The sequence below is a fragment of the Erithacus rubecula genome (genome assembly GCF_903797595.1).
Source record: "Erithacus rubecula genome assembly, chromosome: 5".
NCBI classification, from domain to species: Eukaryota; Metazoa; Chordata; class Aves; order Passeriformes; family Muscicapidae; genus Erithacus; species Erithacus rubecula.
The window spans coordinates 25,417,341-25,443,448 of NC_136687.1; the positions used below are offsets into that span (position 1 = coordinate 25,417,341).

At 41.1% G+C, this 26,108-nt stretch overlaps 2 protein-coding genes across 2 annotated transcripts in view; one reads left to right on the top strand and one right to left on the bottom strand.

Annotated features, from left to right (window-relative positions):
* Nucleotides 1–26,108, top strand: part of KIT (KIT proto-oncogene, receptor tyrosine kinase) — a 59,264-nt gene that overhangs the window by 4,404 nt on the left and 28,752 nt on the right. The window contains exons 2-7 of the mRNA XM_079306162.1: nucleotides 11,669–11,908; nucleotides 15,428–15,706; nucleotides 18,236–18,372; nucleotides 21,012–21,168; nucleotides 23,939–24,128; nucleotides 24,795–24,910. Of these exons, the coding sequence (XP_079162288.1) occupies nucleotides 11,669–11,908; nucleotides 15,428–15,706; nucleotides 18,236–18,372; nucleotides 21,012–21,168; nucleotides 23,939–24,128; nucleotides 24,795–24,910 (1,119 nt within the window). The remainder of the gene's footprint in view (nucleotides 1–11,668; nucleotides 11,909–15,427; nucleotides 15,707–18,235; nucleotides 18,373–21,011; nucleotides 21,169–23,938; nucleotides 24,129–24,794; nucleotides 24,911–26,108) is intronic.
* Nucleotides 1–26,108, bottom strand: part of KDR (kinase insert domain receptor) — a 145,604-nt gene that overhangs the window by 4,181 nt on the left and 115,315 nt on the right.

Consider the following 26,108-nt stretch of genomic DNA (forward strand, 5'->3'; position numbering starts at 1 on the left):
TTTCTAGGGGGTACCAATTAGAAAGCTCAGTAAATGTTATTCTCTCAGTGGATTTCCTCTTGGGGATTATATTGATTTATTCTGAAAACACAGGTTTTGAGATTTAATGGATTTTTAATGATATTTTTCATGTTGCAATTTATTTATTTTTTTTATTACAGCATGTAAGGCTCTTGACTTTAACAGCAAAGAGGCATTTAAATAGCAGAAAAGTTTCTAATGTTGCTGCCATGCTATGCAGCTTCTGGGCTGCTCCATAGGGATCATTTCTGGAAATTGAGCTAAAATGAGGCATCACTGGGTAACATTAGGAGCTACAGGGTTTTTTGTCACTGGGGGGGCTGACTGCACTAAATGTCTGTAATTTTAAATGTCATCTTGGCAGTTGAATCTCTCATCACAACACAGTCAAATATCTGATATGGAGAATTCTCTGGTCAGCTAGGCACTGGCAGTTGTAAATCTAAGTGATAAAGAGGATGCATGAGCTGATTTATGTTAAGAAGAGATGAAAACTGTGGCAGGCAAATGTGAAAATCAGAGAGCTGCATCTCTTACAGGTTCTTTGTAGGCTTGGTAAATGCCAGGTTAGTACTACATCTCCTATCTTTATCTGCCAGTTGTTGTGTTAAGCTGGCAGTCAAGAGGGACCAGAGGGCTGGAGCAAGTCTCCTGTGAAGACAGGCTGGGAGAGCTGGGATTATTCAGTCTGGAGAAGAGAAGGCTGGAGTGGATTTGTTTTACAGAAAGGCATTGTGCAAAAGCCACACAGGAAAGAGAAATCAAGCTAGTTGGTTATAACCTGTCATTCAGAGCCTGCATGCTTTGAAGGGGTGGAAAATCCCAGTGAGCTGTGTAATAGAAATGTTTTGGGTGTTCACACACCTAGGCCATTCAGAACTAACTAGATTCCTGCTGACAGGTATCGTGAGATTTAAAGCTTGCACTTGGCTCTCTCACTTAATCTGTTTTTTGTTCAGGAGTTAATGGCTGCACTGGATGTCACATCTTGAAGGCTTTGTGTGCAGGCCTCAGCACTGCAAACTTCATTCTTTGCTGAATGAAATCTGACTTTTTCATGTATACATCTTTTTCCTGCAGCTGGGTTTATAAGACAAACAGCAAGTTTTAGGAAGCTCCTATAGAACTCTAAGGCTGAAGGAGACCTGCAGAGATCTGGTCTGTCCCCAGCTCTTCCTTGTGGTCAGATGGAGCAGATCTCCTTACACAGACTTTTGTTCTAACCTGCTCTGAGGCAGATTTGTTCTGCAGAGTCTTACCACCTGTTTTTTTTTTTTCCTGTAAATAGTTATTAAACGTCAAAAGCTTCTTCTGATACCTAATCTCCCTTGCTGGTTGCTTAATTCCATCCTTTTATTCTCCTGGTCTTTTGGGTATAATGAATCACTATACTACAACATCACCATCCTTTCTATAATAATATTTTACACGTTGACAATAGAACCTTCAACTTCTCTTTTCTATGATAAACCTTTTCCAACACTTTCTTTTGGAGTGTCTTTTGTAACTCCTTCTCCTCCTGCTTTTCTCAGCCCTCTCAGAATTGTTTGCATTTCCTCCAGATATGATGTGTAAAACTGACATCTGACTGCAGATGAGAAATGCAGGTTCAATAAAATGGTTACCTCCCCCTGTACTGTGTGCTTCAATTTGATTCAAAGCATTGTAAATCTGATTTTAATCACGATTTAAATCAGCCAACAGTAAGCCTCATTTTAACTGTTTTGCATTTGTACTTAATCATTTTGCAAAGAAAGGTTTAACCTCTTTTATTACCATTGAGATAGAGTTTTAATTAAATATAGCCTTTGCAGTTAATGTTATACTTTTTTTGATTAATCACTGTGCCTGTATTTAAGCAATTATGTACCTTGTTATATATACACTGATCCTGATTCTTCATGTGTATGTTTTAGTATGAAAATAGAAAATGTTGACATTTCTTGTATTAGATAATTGATTTTTACTGATGATTTACATCGATTACAATGAAGGAAACAAGAATTCATAAATGTTATTCCGTTAGATAAAAAATAGCACTACATAGAAGCCAGCCAGTTCAGAAGAAAAAACTCATTGAGAAATGTTTTGAAATAAAGAATTAATGCCTGAAAGGCCTATCTGTAGTCAAAACTGGTGGCTCCTAATCACTATGCTGCAAAAATTTTAGCATTAGTCCATGTCATTTTCTCCTTATTCTTGGAATAGCAGTGGAAAGAAACATTCATGGTTTTTTTCAGCTCCAGATCAGTAGCTCTTCTTTGAATGGACTAGTTGCTTAATTGAGTTGTACTGAATGAGCTGAAATAAAGAAAATATTTTCTCTGCACCTGCTAGAAAACTCCAGATGCCAAAGGCTGGTTTATTGCTGCAGCACAACATGCCTAAAGGTACTCAGGGACTGACTTTGATGAATCTAGTAGTTATCTTCAAAATGTTGACAGCAAATGCACAGCTTGAATAAATTTTTGCTTTTATTTTTTTAATGATTAGAAGAGCTGTAAGTTTAAATTTACATTGTATTTTCTAAATCACTGTTGAGTATTTTTGCCCTTTAAAAGGAAAATGTGCATTATAAAAATGCTGTGATTTTACTTTTCACGTAATGTTGAATTAAATCTACAGCTTAAATCGGGTATTTTAACCTGAAATGGTCCTGTTTATATGCCTTATGTACAATTCTTTGCTAGGACCTGATCCTGAGGCATTCATTTTGTGCTGCTCAGTAGCTGGCTGATTCTCTTCTGTACTTCTGATGCTTGTTTGCTATTGTCTATGTCATGGAAGTGCTTTCTGGATGCCTGGATGAGCATAACTTTTGTACTTTGAAAAGAAATCATGTTATCTTCCACAAAATAAAAGCTTCCTCCCAGTACTGTTCATTTTAACACAAGCTGTTAAAAAGTTTCCTATTCCGTAGCGTAGTCTGACTTCCAGGTATTATACATAAAATTGCTGAGTTTGCAGTAGTGTTAATGTTATCATACCTAGGATTTGAGGTATGTAGCACAATAAAAGAGGTCAAATGGAAGGAGCAGAAGTAAGCCTTGTGTTTCTGGTCTCCTGCTATAAGCTAAATATATTCAGAAGAGATGTTGAAATGGGATTCCCTGTTTAAGCAGGCACTCACATTAAGTAGTCCTCTGTGTCTCTGTCCTGGAGCAGGAGGGAGGACTACTTTTCAGTAAACAGCTACTATATATGTGGAATTTTTGATAAGGCTTATAAGTAAACTAGAAAATAAAGCACAATTTAAAAGCCAAAGCTACAAGCAAAGATGAAGTTCAACAGCCGTTATTTATCTCATTGGCAGAAGACTGAGGAAATGAAGCTGAATTGTCAGAAATAAATTCAAGTGTCTGTATTCAAAGCCCTTCTATCTAAGACAACATCAGTGACAGATGCTGGTGTGATTGTCTGAGGTGACATTTTTCACCTGAGTATGTTCTGAAAAATGTACCAGTGACTCCCCCAGAAACTGTCCTAGTCATAGTTTGAGAAGGCATATGCAAGTATACTTACCTAATACACTAGCTACCTCACTAAAAAACAACTTACTAGATTTGGTATTGTGTGTAAAACAATGCTTGTGCAAGAATTTTTTGCCAACATCTTAATAGAAAAGTTGAAATGTTAGGAAATCTAACTTCTTCCAGGCTTATCAAAAATCTCTGAATAGATACACTTAATTTATATGAACAAATGTGGAAATATTCTTAAACCTGCCTCTTAAATGGATCCTGTGCCATGTGCCTGCATGACATGATGCAATGACTTGAATTTTTGTAACACAGCTATATAAATACTCTATCTTATTACTAAACCCAGAATTTTTCTCATTAATCTGTCAGTTCTTTCTGTGAAGGAAAAGAGAACACAAAGTATTATGGACATAAAAGATAGCTGTGTCTTTTCTGCAAAATTTGGTGAACATGTTAATCTGAAAGTCTTGTTTATTGCTATAATCTTCTAGGAAAATGTACTGAACTAAATATCTAGAGAAAGTAAAAAGCAGTGTTCCTCTTTGTGGTATTTAATGTGGTCCATCATACGAGCAGTGATAACATAATTATGCAATTATTGGTATATTTTCCCCTCTGGAGGCCTTATGTAGATGATTACCAGTGCACCTTTTAATGAAATTGCTACTATTTGATAAAATTACTGCCAAGACTTGAAATAATTAGAATTCGCATTGCCAAAAGTCTTACATCTCCTTCCTCAGCTGAGCCTTTTCCAAATAGGCATTAATTCAGATTGCAAAACGATTTACTGTTCTCCAGTTTTCTCATTTCTCTTCATTAAAATTACCTTTTCATTGCATTTCAGAAAACATGCTTTCAAGCCTGTGTTGCTCATTACAAGGAACACTGGTTCAGAATGGAAGTTGAAAGACACTGCACCTTTTAATGTAAATGTCAGCAAAGAGAAGTGAGAAGAAAGAGCCATTAAAGGAATGGATGGGGCACATGACAGCTGAATATGAATACACTATGCATTAGTGTGCTTTTTCATTCCTTCGAATCGTTCTCCATACTTACTTCATAATTTGTTTATTTATGTGTCTTACAGCTGACAAAACTAACTATGGGGACAGCTGGTTAATAAGTAATTTTGGAAATTAGAGGGAAGGAGGCAATAAATCAGTCTAAATAATCTCAATACTGACAAGTGCTATGGCATACAGTTGCGCTATTTTTTTTTTTTCTTTTGGAAATCTACTTGTCTGTGTACATACATACATATTTAACTGTACTCTGTAGTTCTATTTGAGTAAGAATTACCAAGTAGTTGTAAGCACAGGTCGTTCTTTAAAAAAAAACAACCAAACCAAACCAACAACCTGGCAGGTCAGTCATGCATTGGGTTTGGTTTTATTCATTAATACATTGCCTGTAGGTTCCTTCCATGGTGGGAAGTATAGGAAATCTAGGTGTAAGAGACCATGGTGCATCAATGTAATATAAGGAAATGAATGGATCACCTTGTGTAGGCTGTCACACATCGTGCTTCAGGATAAGTGACTGGGCTACTGTAGTGCACATGGTACTCCTTCTGAAAAACAAACCCTGAAACAACAGGACAAAGCCCCAAAGCTGTGACTTTTCAAAAAAGGAGGATTCAGGGAAGTACCATACTCAGTCTTGGGAGAAAACATGGTGTTTGATCCTGCTGTAGCCAATTAGTATGTGTGCTAAACTAGAATTCTATTCAGCTGCATGTCTGCCTTTGACAAATGGCTCTATTTGCAGAGTGAGGGATGCCTGTCAGGAGGGGCAAGCTGCTCAGCAGGCAGGAACAGCAGCCTGTGTGCAGGGCTGGATTTTCATCACCCCAGCAAGGAAAGTAAAGCCAGTGGGGCAGGGGAAGGGGTGTCTCTGTCTCTGGAAGGTGCATTGCTGCCCCCAGCCCCTGGCCTTGAGGCAGTGTTGCACTTGTGTGTACAGGGCAGCTCTCACATGCATGTGCAGGTGATGTGAGGAATCTGCTCTGCTCAGCCTGCTCTGGGGTGCTGAAGCAAAGTGCTGTTAGCTGCATCACTGATTGCTGTGACCAGACCACTGCAGGAGGATCTGCTGGCTTCCAGCCACAAGGCAGGGACTGTCCAGGTGCTCATGGTTATCCTGCCTGAAGATTCTGTGAATGTTTCTCTTGGACAGTGGGATGTACAGAGCTGGCTGGATTTGTCTTCGTGCTACCTGTCTCTGATACTGGCTCTTCCTGATTCATCACATCTTGTTCTCAGGGGTGCACAACCTCTCTCCAGGTGTAGCTGGGTGCCCCCTCAGTCTCCTGAGCTCTTTTCTATGCAGGGGTAAGCACCAAGTGCCTCTTACTTGTTCTGTGAAGTGCCCTGCCAGGCTGGCCCATGTAGGTGCAGCCCCAGACTGTGGAGCTGAAAGGTTACCAGGGGCCTCGCTGCAAAGGGGGTGCCTCACAGCCTCTGTAGTTCCCCATGCCTCCACAGATGATAAAGACAACCTTTGTTCCAATCTCCTGCCACTTCCTCTCTTGGGTTTGCCATGAGGGGGAATCAGCTGGCTGGTTCCACACTTGCTCTTTGTGTGGGAGATCTTCGTTTCTCCTTGATGCTGTTGGCAGATGGAGTCAGCTTGGCTGTGCCTTTGAGTGTGTGCTGGTGAGCTCCTGCCCTCTGCTCCACAGTGCCCTTCCTCTGCCCCTTTTTTGGCTGCGAAGACAGGGGTTGCCCTCATGCAGCTGGGTAATAGTCAAAGCCCTCATTAATCCTCTGCACTGGTCGTCTGCTTAGTAACATATAGATTCCAAGAATCCAAAACTCCAGAGCGAGCACAAGCTCGTGAGCTCTTTGTTTTCTCTCTCTTTGGCATTGAGGAGTCTGTTGGTCAGCAGATAACACCAACCCCAGGAGATGGGTTAGGAACAAACTGCAGGGAAGCTAATCTGCCCTGACTTAAGTTTGTGACCAGTGACAGATAATTTTTCAGTCTCTGAAAAGATACTGGGACAGAGGATAGGGGCCAGCAAGGATTTGTGTCATTCAAATATGCTGAGAGTCCATGACACTTGCAGGGACAATCATGCAATCATGTCATGGTATTTTTTGGTCTATGTCTTGAGGAAGACACTAGTGTGAGTGTTGGTGTGGATGGTTTCTTCTGTAGCCACCTTCTCCCACACAGCCTGGCTGAAACAGGATCTCATGTAGCTTTCAGATCAAATAATTTAAACTGACATTTGCCATTGCTAAACTTTTCATCTAGCATAAGGGAGGAGTGTCTGTTTAGTGAAGTGGAACAAAACAAGTAAGCATATGATAGCATCTCTCCTTTTAAAAATCTGGGAGATTTTATGCATCAGAGTAAATTCAAGTTGTTTCAGTGCAATTAACATGCAAGTTTGACACTTTATATTCTTCCTTGGGGCATGAAATGGCAGGACGAAGAAAATGTAATTGAAAGGATCTTGCATTCTTGTCCATCATAGCATATGTCAACTGTCATAGTGGCTTTAAAAATAAGAGACAGAGTTGGAAAGGTGATATTCCTCAATTAGACCTGTGTGTAAATACCCTAGAGAGGATTGAGCAGTCTTCTGGCTAGGACCTCTGCGCTTGTGTAAAAGAAATGGTTTTGCTTCTGCTCTTTCAGACCTGCAGGGGACTTAAGTGTCTGAAAACATGTTCCTTGTTTCCAGCAGCGCTGGGTTTGCTGAAAGAGGATATTACTTCCCTGCAAGCCATGTCTTGCTGATATCCCTGGACCATGGCATCTACAGCAGTGCCACTGCTTTAACTGATAAAGCATATCTCTTGTTTCTGTTCTCTTATGTTGTTGTAGATGAAAAACCACGGTGAGTGAGGTCTGTGTGATAGCCCTTGAAATGAAGCCTGTGCCCAGAATGCACAGGCACTGGAAAAAAATAATCTCTCCAATTGTATCCAATCCCCACAATCTTACTCAAAAGTTGTGGACATTCTGTCACTTGAAGTTTAGCTCCTCTGTGCATTAATGATAGAAAAACATTAACTGCTTTAGAAATCATGGTCAGGATCAGGTCATGGTCAGGTCGCTGTTTTCGTTGTGCAGTGCTTGTACAGCTAAGTGCAGACTATGAAGGTTATGGACAACTGCAGGGGGAAAAGGCAGAAGCTCAGAAGAGCCTGCTGTGCCCTTTCAATGTGTCCCAGCCCTTGGGGAGGCAGGTTGAGGGATCTGCCCCTGCTGAGCAGCAGTGAACCTGTTGGCAGGGCACTGCCAGTCCTGGCAGAGGCTGGTCCTGGGTGTGAGCAGGTTGTGACTGTGCTGTGAAGCCACACTCTGTCCTGGTAGATGTTTGACACTTGAAAGTGGAAGGGCGTGGGATAAGGCACAGGGTTTTTTTTGTTTTTATTTTTCTTTGGAAGCAATCTGTTGTGTTATAGAGCTGCCACAAACTTCTTGTTCCTTTTAATGTTTAGATTAAGAGTTGAAAGAGGAAGCAGCCAGAGGGAGACTAACCTGTTGGCCTAAGGGTGTGCAGGAAATCTGTGGCAGAGCTGGGAATAAAATCCACAGTGTTTGACTCTTCATCTTATCCCATGGCAGCCCCACATGCTTTGTTTTCTTTGTTTTCTATTTGCTTGCAAGCTTGATGTGGACTTGCACCTGATGTGCTCTTCCATGCTACAGCCGTGTTGTGCTGAGGCTGAAAAGCTCCAGCATTAACTGTATTTTTTTTTGATGGGTCACTCCTTAGCCAGAGCTTTTGTTGTTTGCACATCCCTTAATTGTTGCAGGAACATTCTGCTGTCCTTAATCATATCCCTGCAATTTGACCTGCATTTCCTATCAGTATTATCTGCAGCTGTTTGATTTTCTAATTCCTCCAGCTTTGTTTTCCAGATGTTCCTTCTGCATGTGGAATTCACAACTGCTGTACTCCTCCTCTTTCCTCCCTCTCCCTTCATTTAAATACATTCATATATTCTTCTTTTTGGTTACACAGCCTTGTTCTCAAGTCATCCCAGCATTGTAGTTTTTAACTCAAGTTTGTTATATTACATGGAGAAATCAGGGTTGTGGAAGTGAAGCTCTTAAGCTGTAGGACTTTAGTACATCCAAAATACAACTTGGACTGTTCAACTCTGAGCTTATTTGTTTATTTTATTTTTTTTTTTTTTAATGTGGTGTATTTGCCATTATCAGTGTATTTTTGTTAGCATATAATAACTACACCCTCTAGTTGCTCTTGAGGACAACTCTGGAGGTTCATCCAGAATCCAAGTGTGGTACTCTGGCTATGCAGTGCGTGGGGAATGTTGAATTTGTCACAGTGGGATGCACAATTTGTGATCAACAGTGGGATCATCTGCCCCACTGGAGACCACAGGACTCTTCTCCTTGTCCTGAGCTGTTCCTGTGGTCAGGTGGGCCTTGCTGAGATGGGGACACTCAGCTGAATATTGAAGTAGTACTCCACCTCCTTCTCAAATGTGTGAGGAGGTGGAGAAAGGCTGGAGGCATGCCCAAGTTTGGGGTAGGTAATCCACACCTGGAAAACTTCAGTGGGGACACAACAATGGGTTCCTCCATCCCATTGCTCAGACAGTTTACAGTCCTGCTAGTGACTGGTAAAGCCATGATCCTGCCTGGGCTGAACCTAGAGCTCTGAGAGGAGACAGCAGACACTGTATTCCATGGGGTTTGGCACTTGGAGATCCCTTGCTATCTCCAGCATATACAGTGCCAACACAACTGATTCCTGGATGGTGAGTCTTGGTGTCGTGGCTGTGATTACATGGTTGATGTTGCTGGAGCAGCAGGGGGCCTGGAAAGAGCCTCATCACTGGGATGCCATTCAAAGGGAGCAGTCTCAGACACGAGTCTGAGAAAAGATGAGGAGAGAGCAGATGGACACATGCTGTGGGGATTAGTGCACCAGATTACAAGTTGTTAGTTAAACTCTCAGATTTCTGTCACTTAATTATTCCTCCAAAAACAAGAGACAAAGTCATTCTCATTTTTCTAAACACCATCTTAATTCTCTTTTTAAAGACAGATGATATTTTGGTGCTTAATATGAAGCAGATCTAATAGTAATTGTGTTTACAACCGGTTGTCCCTACACTGTCATAGTTATTTTTGAAGAGACATTATTTTCAGAAGGCAAGAGGAAAAAAAGAAACCCCTTTACACTCTGGGAATCCTTTGCACAGGGCATTATTACATTTGTAAATTGGTTTGCTGAGAATTCATAGATGGCATAAAAGGAACCACAGCAAAATAATATCAAAATGAGTGATACTTCACCACATTGTGCTAGTTTCCTCATTTTCTTTTCCCAGCTTTGCTACATAATGTATGCCTGAACAGGTCAGGCTCTGCTGTGTTGTTTACTACCTTTAAAAACTTCCCAATAACTTGCTAGATAGTCTTGCTAGTGTTACAAGAACTTGAACTGCTGACTGGAATGGATAGGGCAAGACCTAGGGGAAGGGGTTGGGAAGAGCCATAAACGTTCCATAAAAATATGAAATGATGTTTTTCTAATCTTTCTGGCAATTATTTTTGTGGGATACTTTTTAATCAGCCATGAATTTATGTAGTGGATTAGCGAAACTCATGAAAAATTTCTGGTGGTGCTGGAAAAACAGGCACTGGTGGACTTGTCTGTTGGGTTAAGCATGGGTAAATCTTCATCAGGGGGAGATGGGGACAGGGCAAGGGCTTCCTCCAAAACCCAGACCACAAAGTAATTAGTCTCTGCAGGTGGTCTGACCATCCTTTGCTTCCTACTCTGTGGTGGATTTATCAGGAAGAGGAGCAGTTACCTGACCTGGTTTTAATCCATTCTATACCTTAAGAACAACTAAAGCTGTGAGATGAGTGAATTAAGTCTGGAGTGTATAACCTCATCCCAAGTCATTATCCAATTGTTTTTCCTGAATGTCTGTTGTTATCTGTGTGGGTAGGGAAATTCAGCCTCTGAATGGAGCTGCAGAGTGTGTTTTTGCATGCAAGTAGTATTTTCTCTGCCATGACTCTGCTACTACAGGGATGTTGCACAGTCCTGTACAGCTCTGTGACATGAGGAAAAAGTACAGTTAGTGTAAGCTAACTCTTAGCACTGAAGAGCCACTCTGAAAGAGGAAGGGTTTGTTACTGCAAAATCACCTCAGTATTTGCATATGTCCTTCTGATGTTCAAGTAGGTCCTAAACAGTGAGAGTTTCTCTGAATCTTTGAACTCCATTTTTGCAGGCTCACTAAGTCTTTCAAATCATGGGTATGCTAACTCAGCAACCCCCAGTTGGCTTGCCCTAGCAGTAGAGCCAAGGCAGCCTGAATGTGAGTCTTTCTCTGTGTAGACAGTTGGGAAGTGGTTGGGAGCTGTGAACTGGAGCTGCTAATTTTACAGAGGAAATATTTTGTGAGAAGGTTTAAAACGTTGTGTTAGGGCATGTTCCATGACAAAGAAGCTAAATGGTCCATTAGAGAAGCTTTGGGGACTGGGAGATTGGTGCCTGAGTGAAACTAATTTGGTAGCATTGGGATAGAAACTTGAGTATTTTGCATGTTTTGTTGTTTGCTTGTTTGTTTTTTTTTTTTTTTTGGTTAATGTAAGAAATGTTGAATTGGCACTTCAGGTAAACAAACAAGCAAGTATGGAAAGCATGTACTGATGCCTTCATTTAACTGGACACTTGTAATTCAAGAGTATGACTGGAGCATCTGAATACATGAGAGCAGTTATAAAAAGATAACTGAGCAAGGAAACTTCAGTTCTTGGCAACATACTGAGTAAATGACAAAGAATGATTAAAAGTGCTGCCATGTAGGATCAGACTCATATGTTCTTGAATTTAATTTTTAAATAGCTTGGGTCTGTTCCCATTCAAAAGCCAAAACATTACAGAAAGTGTTGCATCTGAAACTTTAGTTTCAAAAGGTTTTTTAGAGGCCAGTTTCCACCTGCACTATTTATTTTCTCTGTGTGCCAAAGGTCTTACAAGCCAAAAGGTGTCTGTAGAATTGCATAGTGCCATTGCAGCCTAGTATTTTAAAGAAATAATTCCCAAAATATTAGTTGCACATATACAGCTATAAAATAATAATTTTTCTGCAGGAAAAAAAGGGTGTGTTGTATTGACAGACATTCTATTTTGTGCCTTTGTTTTTTTTCCCCAGGTGGTGCCCTGTCCCATGAAGAGTCTTTGTGGGTTTTGAATAAAGGGGAGGAATTAAGGCTGACATGCAACGAGGAGGGACCTGTGACTTGGAACTTCCAGAACTCGGACCCATCAGCAAAAGCAAGGAGTTCCAGTGAGAAAGAGTGGTACACCAAAAGTGCAACAGTCAAAGACATAGGCAGATACACATGCAGGAGCAAAGGGAGTATTGTCTCCTCTTACTATGTTTATGTTAAAGGTAAATATCAATTAAGGCATTATTTTGGCTTCCCACATCTCCCCTTCCCCCCTCCCTCCCCCCACACATCTCCACTCACAAAATAATAGGGCAATAAATGTTGGAGGGCAGAATGAATTTGAAGTACTGTGGGAGAGTACAGTCTGGTAGAAGAAATCTTCTTTCCTGTCCAGTAGGAAGAAACCTCATTCTCTGCTTTGCTTGCAATGGCCTTTGTCAGCAGCACAAAATTCTGGATGAGTTCTTCTTTACATCCCCATTAATTTTGTGGTGAAGTTTATTCGAGCTCCCTTTCTAGGTGCTACCTAAATGACCTGATTCTGTTGTATGAGTCAGTTGCACAGTGAAGAAGCAAGAAATACGTAGAAATGTCTTTTTAATTCTATGCCATCCATCAGTATGGAGTCATGTAAAGTTTGGTCCCAGACTTTTAATTTACTGAGGCAGTCAGCCTAAAGGATTTGGTGTTTTGAGACTGTGCTCCCAGGCCTTAGCCAGCAAACAGTGATGATTCCTCTGCCTTTGGCTTCTGATCTACCTTGTGACTGATCAGAAATGGCTCAGACTGGCAAAAAGGTGCTTCTGCTCTGACACATTTCTCAATCCTTTATTACTCTTCTTTGTGCAGTGTTTTCTGCAGATTTATTCTCTGCTGTTGCATGTCTACGTCAGATGCCCCCAAGCTTACAGTTTACCATGCATGGCATTCCATTTATTTTCCAAGGAAAATGGTTATTTTCCTTCACTGACACATAGCTCTGGTGATCTTCCTAAGCTCTTGATTGAAAAAAGTCCTGTGGCATCCACTTTCTGAAGACAGCATTCCTTGACCAACAGGGGTTGTCTCAAAGATCCCCCTTGGAACCCTGCTAGTGCTTTGAGAATTACTGCAAGGCTGTTCTCCAGGACAGGGAGATACCAGCACAGCAAAGCACAGCACAGCAAAGATGATTTTCTTGAGGGAAGGTATCTGGCACAGTGGCCACACAATTTAAAGGGTGCTCCTTTAACTGCTCCTGAGTTCTCCAAATAGCCATGCAGCTACCATGGATAAGTTTTCTTGACTTTCTCCTTTTCCCTGCAACTGTGACTAAAGGAAATCTGACATGTGTTTTACCTTTATGTGGTAAACCATCTTGACTTTACCTACCATGATGTTTTTCCTGAAGGTCATGATAATTATCCCAGACAGCTATGATCATAGAGATATTTTTACCTTCCAGTACATGGGTGACTCCTTCACCTCAGGATAGAGGCAGCTCTCCTGAGCATGCTTACCCAAGCATCACGGAAGTTGTGTGGCCTTATGCAACACTTTATTATTTTTTTTGTCTCAGTTTTGTGAAAAATGGGCAACCTTAACTTTGACAAGTTCCTGGCAGTGAAATGTTTGAAAGGTTGACCATCATTTTGCATCAGGTGTGGTTTAATGACATCTTATATCACCTGCAAGATGCTGCCATGTGCTCTGCTGCTTGTGGGGTTGCTACAAACATCCCATTATACTTTTCTGTTTCTAAAGGTGGGAATGAAGAGAGAACAGGACCAAGAAACTTGATACTGCATAATGACACCTAGAATGGTGGGATCTGTTGAGATCTTGTGTTCTTCTGAACCTGCTAAATCCAAAGTTCTTCTGTTTCTGTGACCAAGAGTGATGCAGTGTTGACAAACTGTGGATGTGTACCTGCTTCACCTTTCTGCTTTGGCTTTTTTCTATAAAAGCATTTTTCCCTGATCCAAGCAAGCCTAGTTCAGACTCTGTGTAAGAGAGAAAAATCTCTTGATTTTGATCTCAAGACTTCTCAGATGGAAGCACTGATATGCACTACAGTATCTTGTGTTGGAAACACGCAGTATGCCCAAAATGCAAGTGCAGTGCAAGATGTCCATGGGGCAGAATGCCATGAGAGGAAGAACATGGCCATGAGCAGCCTTGTTTGTGTCTGGATTCTCTATAGGAAGTTCTTTTGTGTCTTCTCACTGTGCTGCTGTCCCCCTTCCAGACAGGGATTGAAGATGCAAGGGGAGCACCTCAGCAATTCTGCTTGCTCCAGTCAAGGCCTTACCTGCAGTTTCAGCTGTTAGTGAAACAGGTCTTTGTTCCTGCTGAAGATATCTTGGTTCTGTCCATAGTGGAGAAAGGGGGACTGAGTAGAAAGCAATCAGTTATGTCTATTAGCAGGGACATTTAGATGAGCACTTTTAATCCATCCTCTTCCTGCTCAGAAGTGGCAGCTAGTCATAGCATTTCTTTTAAGATCTCTGTGTGCAAAATACCACATTTTGGTTTTGTTCAGAAATTATTTACTTTTTTTTTCATTTCTTAGTAGTCTCCATACTTTAATTTTAGATTGATGCTTCAAAACCTGTAGTTTGCTGGGGCTTCTTGGGTGATAATATCAAATTCAGCTAAAGCTGCACCCTCACTCTAAGCTAGAAACCAGCCAGTAACTTCTTTGTTCAGTGATGTGGAGCCCCTGATGTAGTGACTTGCTTACATAAACATCCCAGGCTTCATTTTCAGCCTGGTACTTCTTGTCTTACACCAAATGCACTTTGTCTATAATCTTAAACAAATTCCCTCAGTCTTCCTTGGTAAGCCATGGTTTGTTGCTCTCTAATCATTCAAGTTGTAAGCATGTTTGCAAAAAAGAAAGAAAACTTTTCTCTCTGGGTTTGTTTTTATAATTCATTCTATTCTGCAGAGAATGCAGATGGAATCTGAAATAAACTTTTACAGAGGGTTTGTCATCACACATTCCTTTATTTTTGTGTTTGCCAGCTTCTTAGCGTTTCAAGGTCATGACATATCACGGGCTTCAACTTTGGTTGCAGGAGTGTTTGAAGTACTGTATGTTTGGGTGGTGCTGTTGGTTGGCTGAGATGAAATGCTGTAGGAAAGCTACCTTGTGAAAGATTACATGATTATTTTTCAATCAGATTTGCTGTTTGTGTGCCCAGTTTTTCTTCTAAGAAGGCTAAAAATAATCTCTGCTTTCAGGGAGCGGAGAGAAAGAGAGAAGTTGTTTGCTGCTTCCTCTGGTAGCAATGTGTGTTCATTTAGATTATGTATTTTACAGAAGTGAAAACCATAATTTAGGTGCTTTTCAACTTCCATTTGCTCATAAATTTCTTTCAAATCTTCCCGTGGGCATGAAACCTTACAACCCTGCCACTAGCTAAAAGCAAATTACTTCTAGTGGTCTGTGAAAATGTTTACTGTTGTGGGAATATTTTGGACATAAACAAGGCAAAAAATGTCCTCCATCTCCAAATAAGAAAAGCAGTAAGATTTTTTTAGTGCACATGATTCTTTAGTGTATCTGATATTGAATGCTCCTGCACGTCTCCTATCATGCTGCTCTTTTAGGGGAAAATTTAATGTCTCTTGGTAAACATGAATTAGGCAATACTCAGTTTTACTGGGTGAAAGTAAACAAGTGCCCAGTTGCAGAGTTAGGGTAATCAGAAGTTCCCATGCCAACTTGTCTGACAGATCTTTGTGTTTCTTCACAGATCCAAATGTGCTCTTCCTTGTTGATTCTCTGATCTATGGGAAAGAAGACACTGACATCCTGCTAGTGTGCCCACTAACAGATCCAAATGTTACAAATTTCACACTGAAAAAATGTGATGGCAAACGTCTCCCCAGAAACATGACATTCATTCCCAATCCCCAGAAAGGCATTGTTATAAAGAACGTGCAGAGGTCCTTCAGGGGCTGCTACCAGTGCTTGGCCAAGCACAATGGAGTTGAGAAGATATCAGAGATGATTTTCCTGAATGTGAGAGCAGGTAACACAGGATTTTTGCTTTCTTGTAGACAGCCTGAATGCCAGGAGGTGTAGAGAAGGGCTGTGAAGCCTCACAGCTGTCCAGAGGAAAGTGGTGAGCTTAGAGAGCTTGTTTGGGGCAAGCTGTGTCAGGGCAGATTGATGTCGTGACATGTAGCTTGTGGTTGTGCTCAGAAGGCTTGGCCATGATGAGTTTTATTTTCTGTTCCTGGTGATTTCCAGGCATTTTTTTTCATCATTATAAAAAATGTGCGTTATGCTGTTAAATTCTGAGGGCAAACAAGCACCCTGAGGTTTGTACAGGTTTGTGCAGGCAAAATTATTTCAGTGCCTGACTGCTATGTCTGTTACCCACAAGTGACAGTAGAAGAAACTGATTGATGACATTGAAGAAGAGGGATTTGCTGGAGAGGCAAAGCTTGTGGAAGAAGAAGGTCTTTGTCTTCATTACTGAGTGAAGAAGGTCACAACAGCAGCTGTGTGCACAGATGAGGATGGGGAATGCATTTGTGGCTGAGCTGCTGCATGCAGCACTGCTCTAGGCAAACCTGTGACACCCTACACTTGACCTTCCCCCACCCCAGTGCCCTAGGGTTGGGTGCTGAGGTGGCTTTGGGAAGGAGGAGAAGCCTGCTTGGTGTCTGTCCCCAGCACTGCACAGGCTGGTTTTGTCTGGGCACCTTGGAGCCTTCACTTACCTGTGTGTCATTATTGGTAAATACCCAGGAGGGAAGTGGAGGGAGCAGTTCAGCCAGCCAGACTGGCTTGGCATTTCCTCAGGGGCAAATAAATGGGTTTATTCTGCCTGTAGCTCTGGACACTGGGAATGAAGCACCTCCTGGTGCAGCTGGGGCAGCAGGCTGGTGTGCTCACCCATCCCTGTGCCTGCCTCCTGCTGGGAGCTGAGGCCAGGCATGGCAGCACCTTGTCACCTTGTGCTGGGGAAGGAGGGCTGCCCTGTGCCATGGTGGGGACATACACTGGGTTTGTTTGTTCTGTGTCCTGCCCTTTCTCCTTGGAGGTGGGCCAAGAGGTTGAGGAGTGAGGACCACCTCAAGTGAGGACCCTCAAGTGTGGGGTTTGCTGTGGCAAGTGGAAGTTTTCTTTTCTTGATGATTTGGAAATTCAGCATTGTCAGTATTCTCAGTATTGTAATTACTGTGCTCTGATGTTCAGTCCTTACAGGGTTCACCAGGTAAAACTCCCACTTTCTCCTTGGCTCAACATTTAAATGGGTTGGAGATGCTTTGACGGGTGATGTTTCTGAGTTATAACATGGCACTCAGATGTGAGCTTCTGGTGTAGAAAGACTGAAGAGGCATCTGTGAAATGTGCAGGAGTACTCAGACACACAACAGCTATGATAGCACAGGGAGTGTTTATGTACAGCCCTTCTCAATACAATGAGGGGCTTTATGGACTCAGGGCTTTTTTTGAATGTCCAGAGATGTTTCTGGCAGATAAGAACACAGAATGCCTTCTGCACTGGCATCCTCCTGTCACTTGGGAAAAGCTGAATGCTGAGGGGGATTTTTGTGTGAGCCTTTATATCTGAAGAGAGCAAACATGTTTCTTTGTTCTCCTCTGTAGCTTCTTACAGCAACATGAGGAAAAGATTATTGTTAAAGTATGAATGGCTGAGAAGCATGGGGTTTTCCTAAGTTTTGTACAGTTTACCTAGGATAACTACAAAAGTCATGTCAGAGACAGAAAGAGAGTCTGGGAGACCTTATCTGATACATGCTGCGTTCACAGTGTGTCTTCCTGTGCAAAAGCCCTAGTGGGAAGTTAACTGGAATATTGTAAAAGAGGAAAACATGAAGAAAGAATGAAGAAAATAGGAAAAAAGTCCACAAAGGGAACAGAGGAAGAGCTAAAGAGCTTTGCAGAGCCAGGAGGCACACAGTCCTCAGATACACCTGGCTGTTGACAAAAGAGATCCTGAAGCAGAACAGGGTACAGCCACCCCACGTCGGCATGTCACCCCCTGCATCCAGGGTGACAAACTGGGAACCCTCCCTGTGAGCAGAGGTTGTGGTGCTTTCAGGCACAGGTGTGCAGAAGTCCTTGAGCTGTACCTGTCCTTCCTAGGCTGTCCATCAGGAGCTTTTCAGGGACCTGCAGACAGTACTTCCTGTTTGCTGTAATGTTTTGTAATTAAAATCTACAGTTAGTGCTGGGCTGCTGTTTTTCAGTGGCTGATCTTTACCGTGTTTTCAGTTCCAGTGTGTTCCTTTTTAATCACTGTCACAAAGTTAATCATCTCGTTGATGGTTCAACATTATTCAGATTTCTTCATGCAAGTTTCTATGCTCTAACAAGTGTTATCTAACTTTAAAGTGTAATTTGAAGTGAGGTTGAAGCAGAAATATGCTTGTTGTAAAGGAACAACTGTGTAATATATTAAAAAGTTTGAATATATCTCAGAGCCTTGATTTTATTGGAAAGTTAATTAATGGCTGTTGATTTTTATTCCCCCCAGAAGAGCGGAGACTAATTAAAAGTAATAAACTTCTAAATTGTTTTCCAGTTCACAAAACTCTTCCTGTCATCACCTTATCAAAAAGCTATGAGCTCCTCAAAGAAGGGGAAGAGTTTAAAGTTACATGCATAATCACAGATGTGGATAGCAGTGTACAAGCTAGTTGGATTTCTCACAAAAATGGGGTAAGTTCCTTTAATAGTATCATGTGTGCTGAGGCACAGTACACAGACTCTCTGTATACATTCACTTGCTTGTCTTGGGTGCCTGATGCTGTTTTGATTTGGATTTGTTGCATTTACAAAGATTCAGTGTCCCACAGACTGATGAGGGGCAACAACTGTTCTGTGCCCATGAGCGTGGCTGGGAGGAAAAGCATCTGCATGGGCTTCTCTTCCCAAAAAGAAATTAAAGTTAGGCTCTTCAATGTGAAGTTTAGGTGACCTCTGTTGGTCTTCCTAAATACGGAAGTGTGGAGTGCCTACACATCACACTGCAATCAATGGGAGCTGCAAATATCAACACATGGACTGCAAATTACATATTCTAGTTGTTATCATTAACAGTAAAATACCTGCTAATTAGCATGGGGCTGTGTGTGACAGGAATAGTAGTAAGCATTCACAGGAATGATTAATTCATTTAAATTACATGGTGTGCCTCACTAACTGAAAGAGCTCTGAAAAATGAACCAGTGAACTGGCTTCTGTCTGCCAGTGATAGATGAAGTTTCTGACTGGCATCACCAAATTAAATTATTGAGAGGCTCAGTGCTCCAGGAGTTTGATACTGGCAGCACAACTGTTCTGCAGGAAAGGGGCAGAGAGATCCCCTTCCCTGGTAAGCCAGTGTGCTGCCAGCTGTGTCTGTGAAATGAGCAGCAGACACTGGGCTGTTTTTGAGAATGCTTCTTGATCTTTTGGGTATACCCTGAAGTTTAAATTAATTAAAAGCTCTTGAGAAGACCTTTTAGTAACTCCTGCCATACACTCTCCCATGCTAATTGACTGATCTTTTACTGCTAATGGTGGTGACCAGAATACGTAATTCTCTGCCCATCTATATGGAAGAAAAGATATTTGGATAAATCACATCTCCTCGGGCACATAACAAACAGGAATCCTGTTCCCTGGGGCTGGGCATGCTGTGCTTAGCTAATCCACCAGCTCTGGCAAGGCTGCTCTTGCTAAGTGCTTGCTGCTCCAGAAATCCCACCCCACAGCTCTGAACGTGGAGAAGGTCTAAGTGACAGGAAGGTGGCTTGGGACATGCAGTTCTGCTTTTGTTCCTATGCAGGACCTGCATCTGAGAATTTCATTTCTTCTCTCATTTCCCTCCCTTTCCTGTGTTGCAGATTGATGAAATGGAGACCTTCCCTTCAATTTTTTTTGTGTTTTATAGCTTTTTATTTCATGTGTAAAGGCCACAAGGAAAGAATTTTCCCAATAAGTTTGACTTTTGTGTCCTTTCTAGTAAATAGTAGCAGCTGTTGTCATTGAAATTCTGAATATCAAATTAAATTTTGTATGGAAAGAGAACATATAAACTTCATATTTAAGTAGACTCAGAATCACATTCTGTCCTGAATAGATGAGAGAAAAAAAATCAAAATGCTTTTTCCATGTAAGACTGAAGTTATCACCACTTCTGAAAATTAGGAGGCTGGCAAGCACATCCATACTAAATATACTTTTCCTGTGATTATTATAAGCCAGGAGGAATCAAAATTACATTGAGAAGCTTTAATTTGTCTAGAAGCTCTTGGAAGATGCAAGAATTGCAATAATTCAATTAGAAAATCATAACAAGTCCAGGTCTGCATTTGGTTTAATCAGTGTAAATTTTATCAGTCTTTCCAGCCATACTGAACATTCTCACAGAAACTAAAGTCAGCATCTCAAAGCATGATTTTTTTTCTATACATATGATAGAATATGACATATTTAAGAGAATGAAGTTTCCAGTTTCCTTTAAGATTAATAAATTGAGATTGCTATGGACCAAGAATCAGAGTGGGTACCAGAGGGAGGATGCTGTGTATAGCTGCTGCCAGTAGGGCTCTCTGCAGCATGCCTGCAAGCAGGAGATGCTGTGGCCTTGGAACATAGAGCAACACAACCCCAGGACCTTAAATTCTCTCTTGTCAATCACTGGGAAGCATTGCAACTCTTAGAGAGTTGCTGAACTTCAGGCAGCATTTGAGGACTGAACCACACTTTTGAGATGCAATGACTTCAAGCTTCAACTTCTGAGCATTAGCTAAATCAGAACCCAGTGGTCATTTTGCATTCAAGCCCTACAGTTGGAAGTGTAAACCTCCAGTTGGTTACTCACCCTCTCACCAATGCTCACCTTAGTACTGAAAATTTTGTCTGAAGTTGCTGGGTCTGACCCTGGGCACAACAACCTTGTCACCAGGTCATGGGAACATTTGAAGAAGCTAGAGGTCTAGTTCTTTGCCTTGAGCTGTCTCCTCCATTTGGTTCTCTTGGGGCAAGTGAGCACAACCGCAAATTCACCTCACCCTCACCCCATGTCCCTCCACATTCTTGCCTTAGAAGGGAGCTTGAGGAGGCAAAAAAAAAAAGAAAAAACAAGGGGAGGGATAGAACTTAGGAGAGGACATTGTCTCCCAAAGGCAGCTGATCACACACTTGTTTTGCATGGAGAGATTCTAGTGTCAGGTTTGTCTTGCTGGCTTACTATTCCGGTTTAAAGTTATGAATATTAATATAGCAAAGTTATAATTACTTCTATTTTTAATTTATCTAGGAAAGATGATGCATACACAGTGTTTTAGATGTTAATTGTTTTTTACCGACAGAATGTTACAAGCAACAGCAGACATTTGCGTGATGGATACGAAAATAAATTAACATTGAAAATCAAAGCAGTGGGAGTTAATGATTCTGGAGAATTCACATGCCAAGCAGAAAACTCTTTTGGAAAAACCAATGCCACAGTAACCTTGAAAGCTCTAGGTAAATACTTCTTGCACAAATCTTAGCATTTCTAAGAGCAGGAGATGAAAAGTGAGAACACTGGGGAGTCTTCCCTTCCTTCTCTCTCCTTTTCCCCAAACCTGGGTGAGTAAGGTTGTTTTTTTGTAAAGGTTATTGCTGACTGGTGCCATATGGGATGGCTCCAGAAGTTGTGGTGTGTATGACTGGGTTCATTTCTATAACCTCCTGCTTGCTATTGGAAAGTGATACCAGGACAGCCACCCAACAGTTTTTCTGTCCCTCTGGTTTAATCTAAAATTTAACAAAGCAAATAATTTACCTTCACTTGGTACTGTCCCAATGCTTAAGTAATTTGGCAGCCCAAGTGCAAAGCGCATCTTCAATACCTGCCTTGCAAGCATGGGGAATTTCACTGGCAGTGTGTCAATGTTTTTTACATAGAAGCTGTGTTTGTACCTGTATTTAAAATAATGCTGTGAGCAGCATCATGGTGCACATAGACAGCATGAACTTGTTCCAGAGGTCACACCCTTGTTAAACCCTCTATCCATCCCTTCTACATGTTTTGGATCGTGTCACTAAACAGTGAGCAAAGTCCCTTCCTCCTGTTATTTAATAACAGATGTGTTTAGAGTCTGCTATATATTAACTTGGGTGACACACAGTGCCTTTTGAATTTTAAAGCTGCTGAAACCTGCTCATTTGATGAATAGAGTACAATTAAGGACATGTTGGTATAGTTAATAAGATTATTCTGGTCTGTGTGGTTGCTACAACCGTTTCACTTCCATTCAAGGGTGTAGTAACTGAGGGAAGTGTAGCCCTGGATTCTTTTTTTCCTTTTCAAATCCGTTTTTCTGTTGCACAGACATGCACTCCAGCCACACTGCTTGTTTGGCTTTCCCTGGGAACATAAAGAAAACAGAAGTGTTTGACCTGTCTGGGTCAGGTCTACAGCAAACAAGCTGAGGTTTGAGTGCCCTTAACCTTCCTGTGCTGGTCGAGGGGGTAGGGCTCACAATGACAGGGATGTTTTCCTCATTTTTTACAGGAGAGACTACATTCATATGTAAAAGAGTGAGACAGTGTGAAGTATGAAAGAAAATCTCCCCAAGGGGATCAGTGTGAAAGCTTTTATTATAAGAGGAGGAAAGTTCTTCACTACAGAAATTCTTAGTATTACTACATATGCAAATGTAGCTTTAAAAAGGATTGACTTTGGAAAGTCTGGGGTTTAAAATAAAGCATGGCTTTATAAAAAGTAGGAATTTTTTTTTTTTTGTTTAGTAAAATACAAAGTTAGTATTTAATAAAAAATGCCAGAGAAAAGATGGAATCTTTCCTTTCTGAGATAGTTTTCTCTCTCCACCCTCTCAAATTTGACTCAAATAAGCTTCAACTTTTGGATCCCTTTCACCATTTGTTGTCAAACTGATTAGATTTATCTGGACTGGGCCAGCTCCCAGGGTCCTGGGAAGTGGTGTATGGTGTATCCATAGAGGGAGATCTGGGGTTGCAATAGATCAAAAGTTTTACAAGAAATAATGTGTATTTTTTGTAAAATTCCTAATTACTTTTTCTACCAGTTAATTTATCTAACTGTAGAAGGTACTAGAAATGCATTACAGGGATTGATAACGTTATAATATTTTTTTTTAAGGAAATTGGGTCTGATTTTGGATATAGCTTGCATAGGGAGTCCTGTGTTTGTACATAAAACCGAAAAAAAAACACTGCAAAGAAGCTGCAAACCTTCAGTTTCCAGATTTGAAATACTTTCCTCTTTCCTAATGATGGAGGCCATTTTAGAGCACACCTGCCTGCTGTGAATTTACTTCATCCTTTCTTCTTCAAAGCATTTGTCAAGTGCTCTGGCAGATCCATATGCTTTCACCAAGCCCCACTGGCTCTGGTTTTCCCAAGCTTGGGTGCCCAGCTGGCCACAGCAGTTTGATTACTGAAAAGTTGGAAGAAGCAGGGATCTGAGATTGACTTTAGGTCTAAATTCAAGCTCTCAGTAAATGTGTTTCCTTGTAATTGCAATCTGCCTGTCAAACTGATAATTCCCTCGTGAATTTCTGTAATAGGACTGAAAAACTTGTCTTTTTAAAGTGAATCCTCAGTCTGATGAGTTTATTAATGAAATTAAAGTACTACAGCAAGGATGTTGTTAGACATGATATTTTGGAACGGAACTGCGCAGTGATAAATGGAATCTGCCAAATGAAAGATTAAGACCCAGCAGCAGATGTACAGAAATGCCTTAGTTTAAGATGATTGGTATCCAGGCCTGTGGACTTAGCACATTTTTTCTCTAATTACAGCTTTTAATAGCTTCATTTGTAATGTTGTTCTTAATTACTCTTGACAAAAACCCTTTAATACTCTAGTATGCTGTAATAAATGATTTTAGTTTGCTTTTTTCCTAATGTTTCTTTCATGCCAGACAGTTAGCAAGTCGAATTTTTGGAAAAATAGAAATACTTGAGCAGAATCAAACACATGCTTGCATTTTTCCAAAAGCATATAGAAGGTATTTGTCACCAGGAGATGGATTATTTATGCTAAGGCACTCAAGGCTGCTTTAAATCCTGTGCCTCATGCTATATGTAGCTAGTAGCCTTGGTTTTGGCAGGTGAGGGTTTAAGTTCTGCTTTGCAGATAAGGTTTCCTGTTTCACAGCTGGATGTTGGGTCACTGGTCTTGAAGTTGTCTAAGTGTGATTAGGGTACTCACAATCTTCTAAATGGCCCTGACATGGTTTTTCTTCCCCTCCTACAACCTTCAGCTAAAGGATTTGTCCGTTTGTTTGCAACAATGAATACCACAATAGATATAAATGCAGGACAAAATGGAAACTTAACAGTTGAATATGAGGCATATCCAAAACCAAAGGAGGAAGTCTGGATGTACATGAACGAAACATTACAAAATTCCTCAGACCATGATGTCAAGTTCAAGACTGTGGGCAATAACAGGTAATATGCATGGCTGTAGGTGTTGATTTCACTTTGGAGCAGCAGATTAGAATCTGCTCTGGATGGTGGAAAGTGGGGATGCTGAGAAAAACTGCCTATAAAAGAGGTAGTACGTGTGACTTGCCACAATAACTGGTGCAAAGTTTACTGGCCTACATTTGGAATAGCGTGGAGCTAACCACACCATCTGAGCACAGCATGCTGTTTACTCTCCACTCAGCCCCATTCCTGCCCAGTAAGCAAAAAAGAGAATTTAGGTTGGTTGCGTGCAGAAACTCCCTTCACTGCCACAGCAGGGTAAAAGTTCATGCTTTTATTTCTGCTGAGCACTGTTTTCTGCTGATTCCTTGTCCTCCAAAAATCCAGTGAACACCTAGAACAGGTGGCCTGGGTTGTGAATCTGGGCTCCCTCCTCAGTGAGAAGAGGAGCAGGTGGTGATGCATGCATGGCCTGAGCTTGTTGCTCAGCTGCCACCCAGGCACACATCTGGGTGTTAGAAGTGGCAAAACTTCTGGATGTTGGAAGTGCAATGGCAGTCATAGTGTAAGATGAGAGTGCTTGCATGGATGATGTCTGCAGAAAATTCCCTCCTTGTTTTCCATGCAGCAATTGCCTGTTCAGATCAAGTTGTGTGTCTTAGTAATGCTTAAATTTTTTCTTTACAGTTACACAAGTGAACTTCACCTTACACGATTAAAAGGAACAGAAGGAGGCACTTACACATTTTTTGTGTCCAACTCTGATGCCAGCTCCTCTGTAACATTTAATGTCTATGTGAAAAGTAAGTAAAGTGATCTATGTGAAAAAATAAGTGAACAGTCTGAAATATTTCATTATCACAGTCATTGTATTTTATACAACATAATGTATGCACAAGATGCCACAGTGTGGTTCAGCATATGAGAGGCTTTCTGAAGTGAAGCACATGCTGGAAAACTAAATGTCAAGATATAAAAGTGCAGAGCACTCACACAAATCCACCTACTATCCAGCATGACCTTATATTCTAGCGAATGTATTCCAGAGATCACCAGAGAGCAGCTAGGTTGTTTATACAGAAAAAAAACCTGTAGCACCTGGAAGCATGATCTCAGAAATAAGTATGTATCATAAACCTTTTATAATTTGAGGTGGAGCAGGATACAGAGAGATTATAATTTGCATTTTTGGCAACCAAGTTAAGCTTTTAATTGTCCTTAATTTGTTTGAGTTGATGCAGATTTTGAAAGCTTGTCAGGAGAATTACTCACATTTAGATGCCTTTTGGCATCTAAATACTTCTGTATAATAGTATAAATCACCATTGTTTTAGAGAAAATCTGCATAGTTTTACAAATGTGTGTGTTGTCATCTTTGGGACATGCTTGTTAAGAAAGAGCACTGGCCTCAGTTCCAAATAGCATTCTTCAAGACAAAAGCTAAGCTTCTAAATTAATTCAATGAAACCTTCAGAAAGCCCTGTCCTTAGAAGAGCCATCCTCTTAGAGCATTTCCTGCCCTCAGCTGACAAATATTGGCTGCTGCTAAAGGCCAGGCTTAAGGAAAATGAAACCAAGAGGGGCTTTGAGCCCAGCAGGAGGAACAATCTCAAAAATAAATGTGCTTCAAATGCAGTTTTGTGTTGCTGTTATGCTGTAGCAGCAATGTGTCCTTTTTTAGGCATAGTTCATGCAGACTGTCAGGACTTCCACAAATGCATCAAGTCCTTGCTGTTAATTGCTGAATTCTTCTCAATTATCAGTGAAGATAAACATTTGTAGCATCTCTATTAGCAATGACATAGTTTGGATCTAGAAATGTCACTTGGGCTCCTTTCAGAACAGGGTATTTCTTCCTTTATCTGTGAAAGCTGATACTTGCATTGTACCTTCTGTGTTTCCTAGCTCTGATTTCTGAGATAAGGGCACTGGTGATCTCAGATACCCTTCTTCTCAGTGAGTGAGCATGGGTCACAGTCATGAGGGATAATTCTAGTGGTT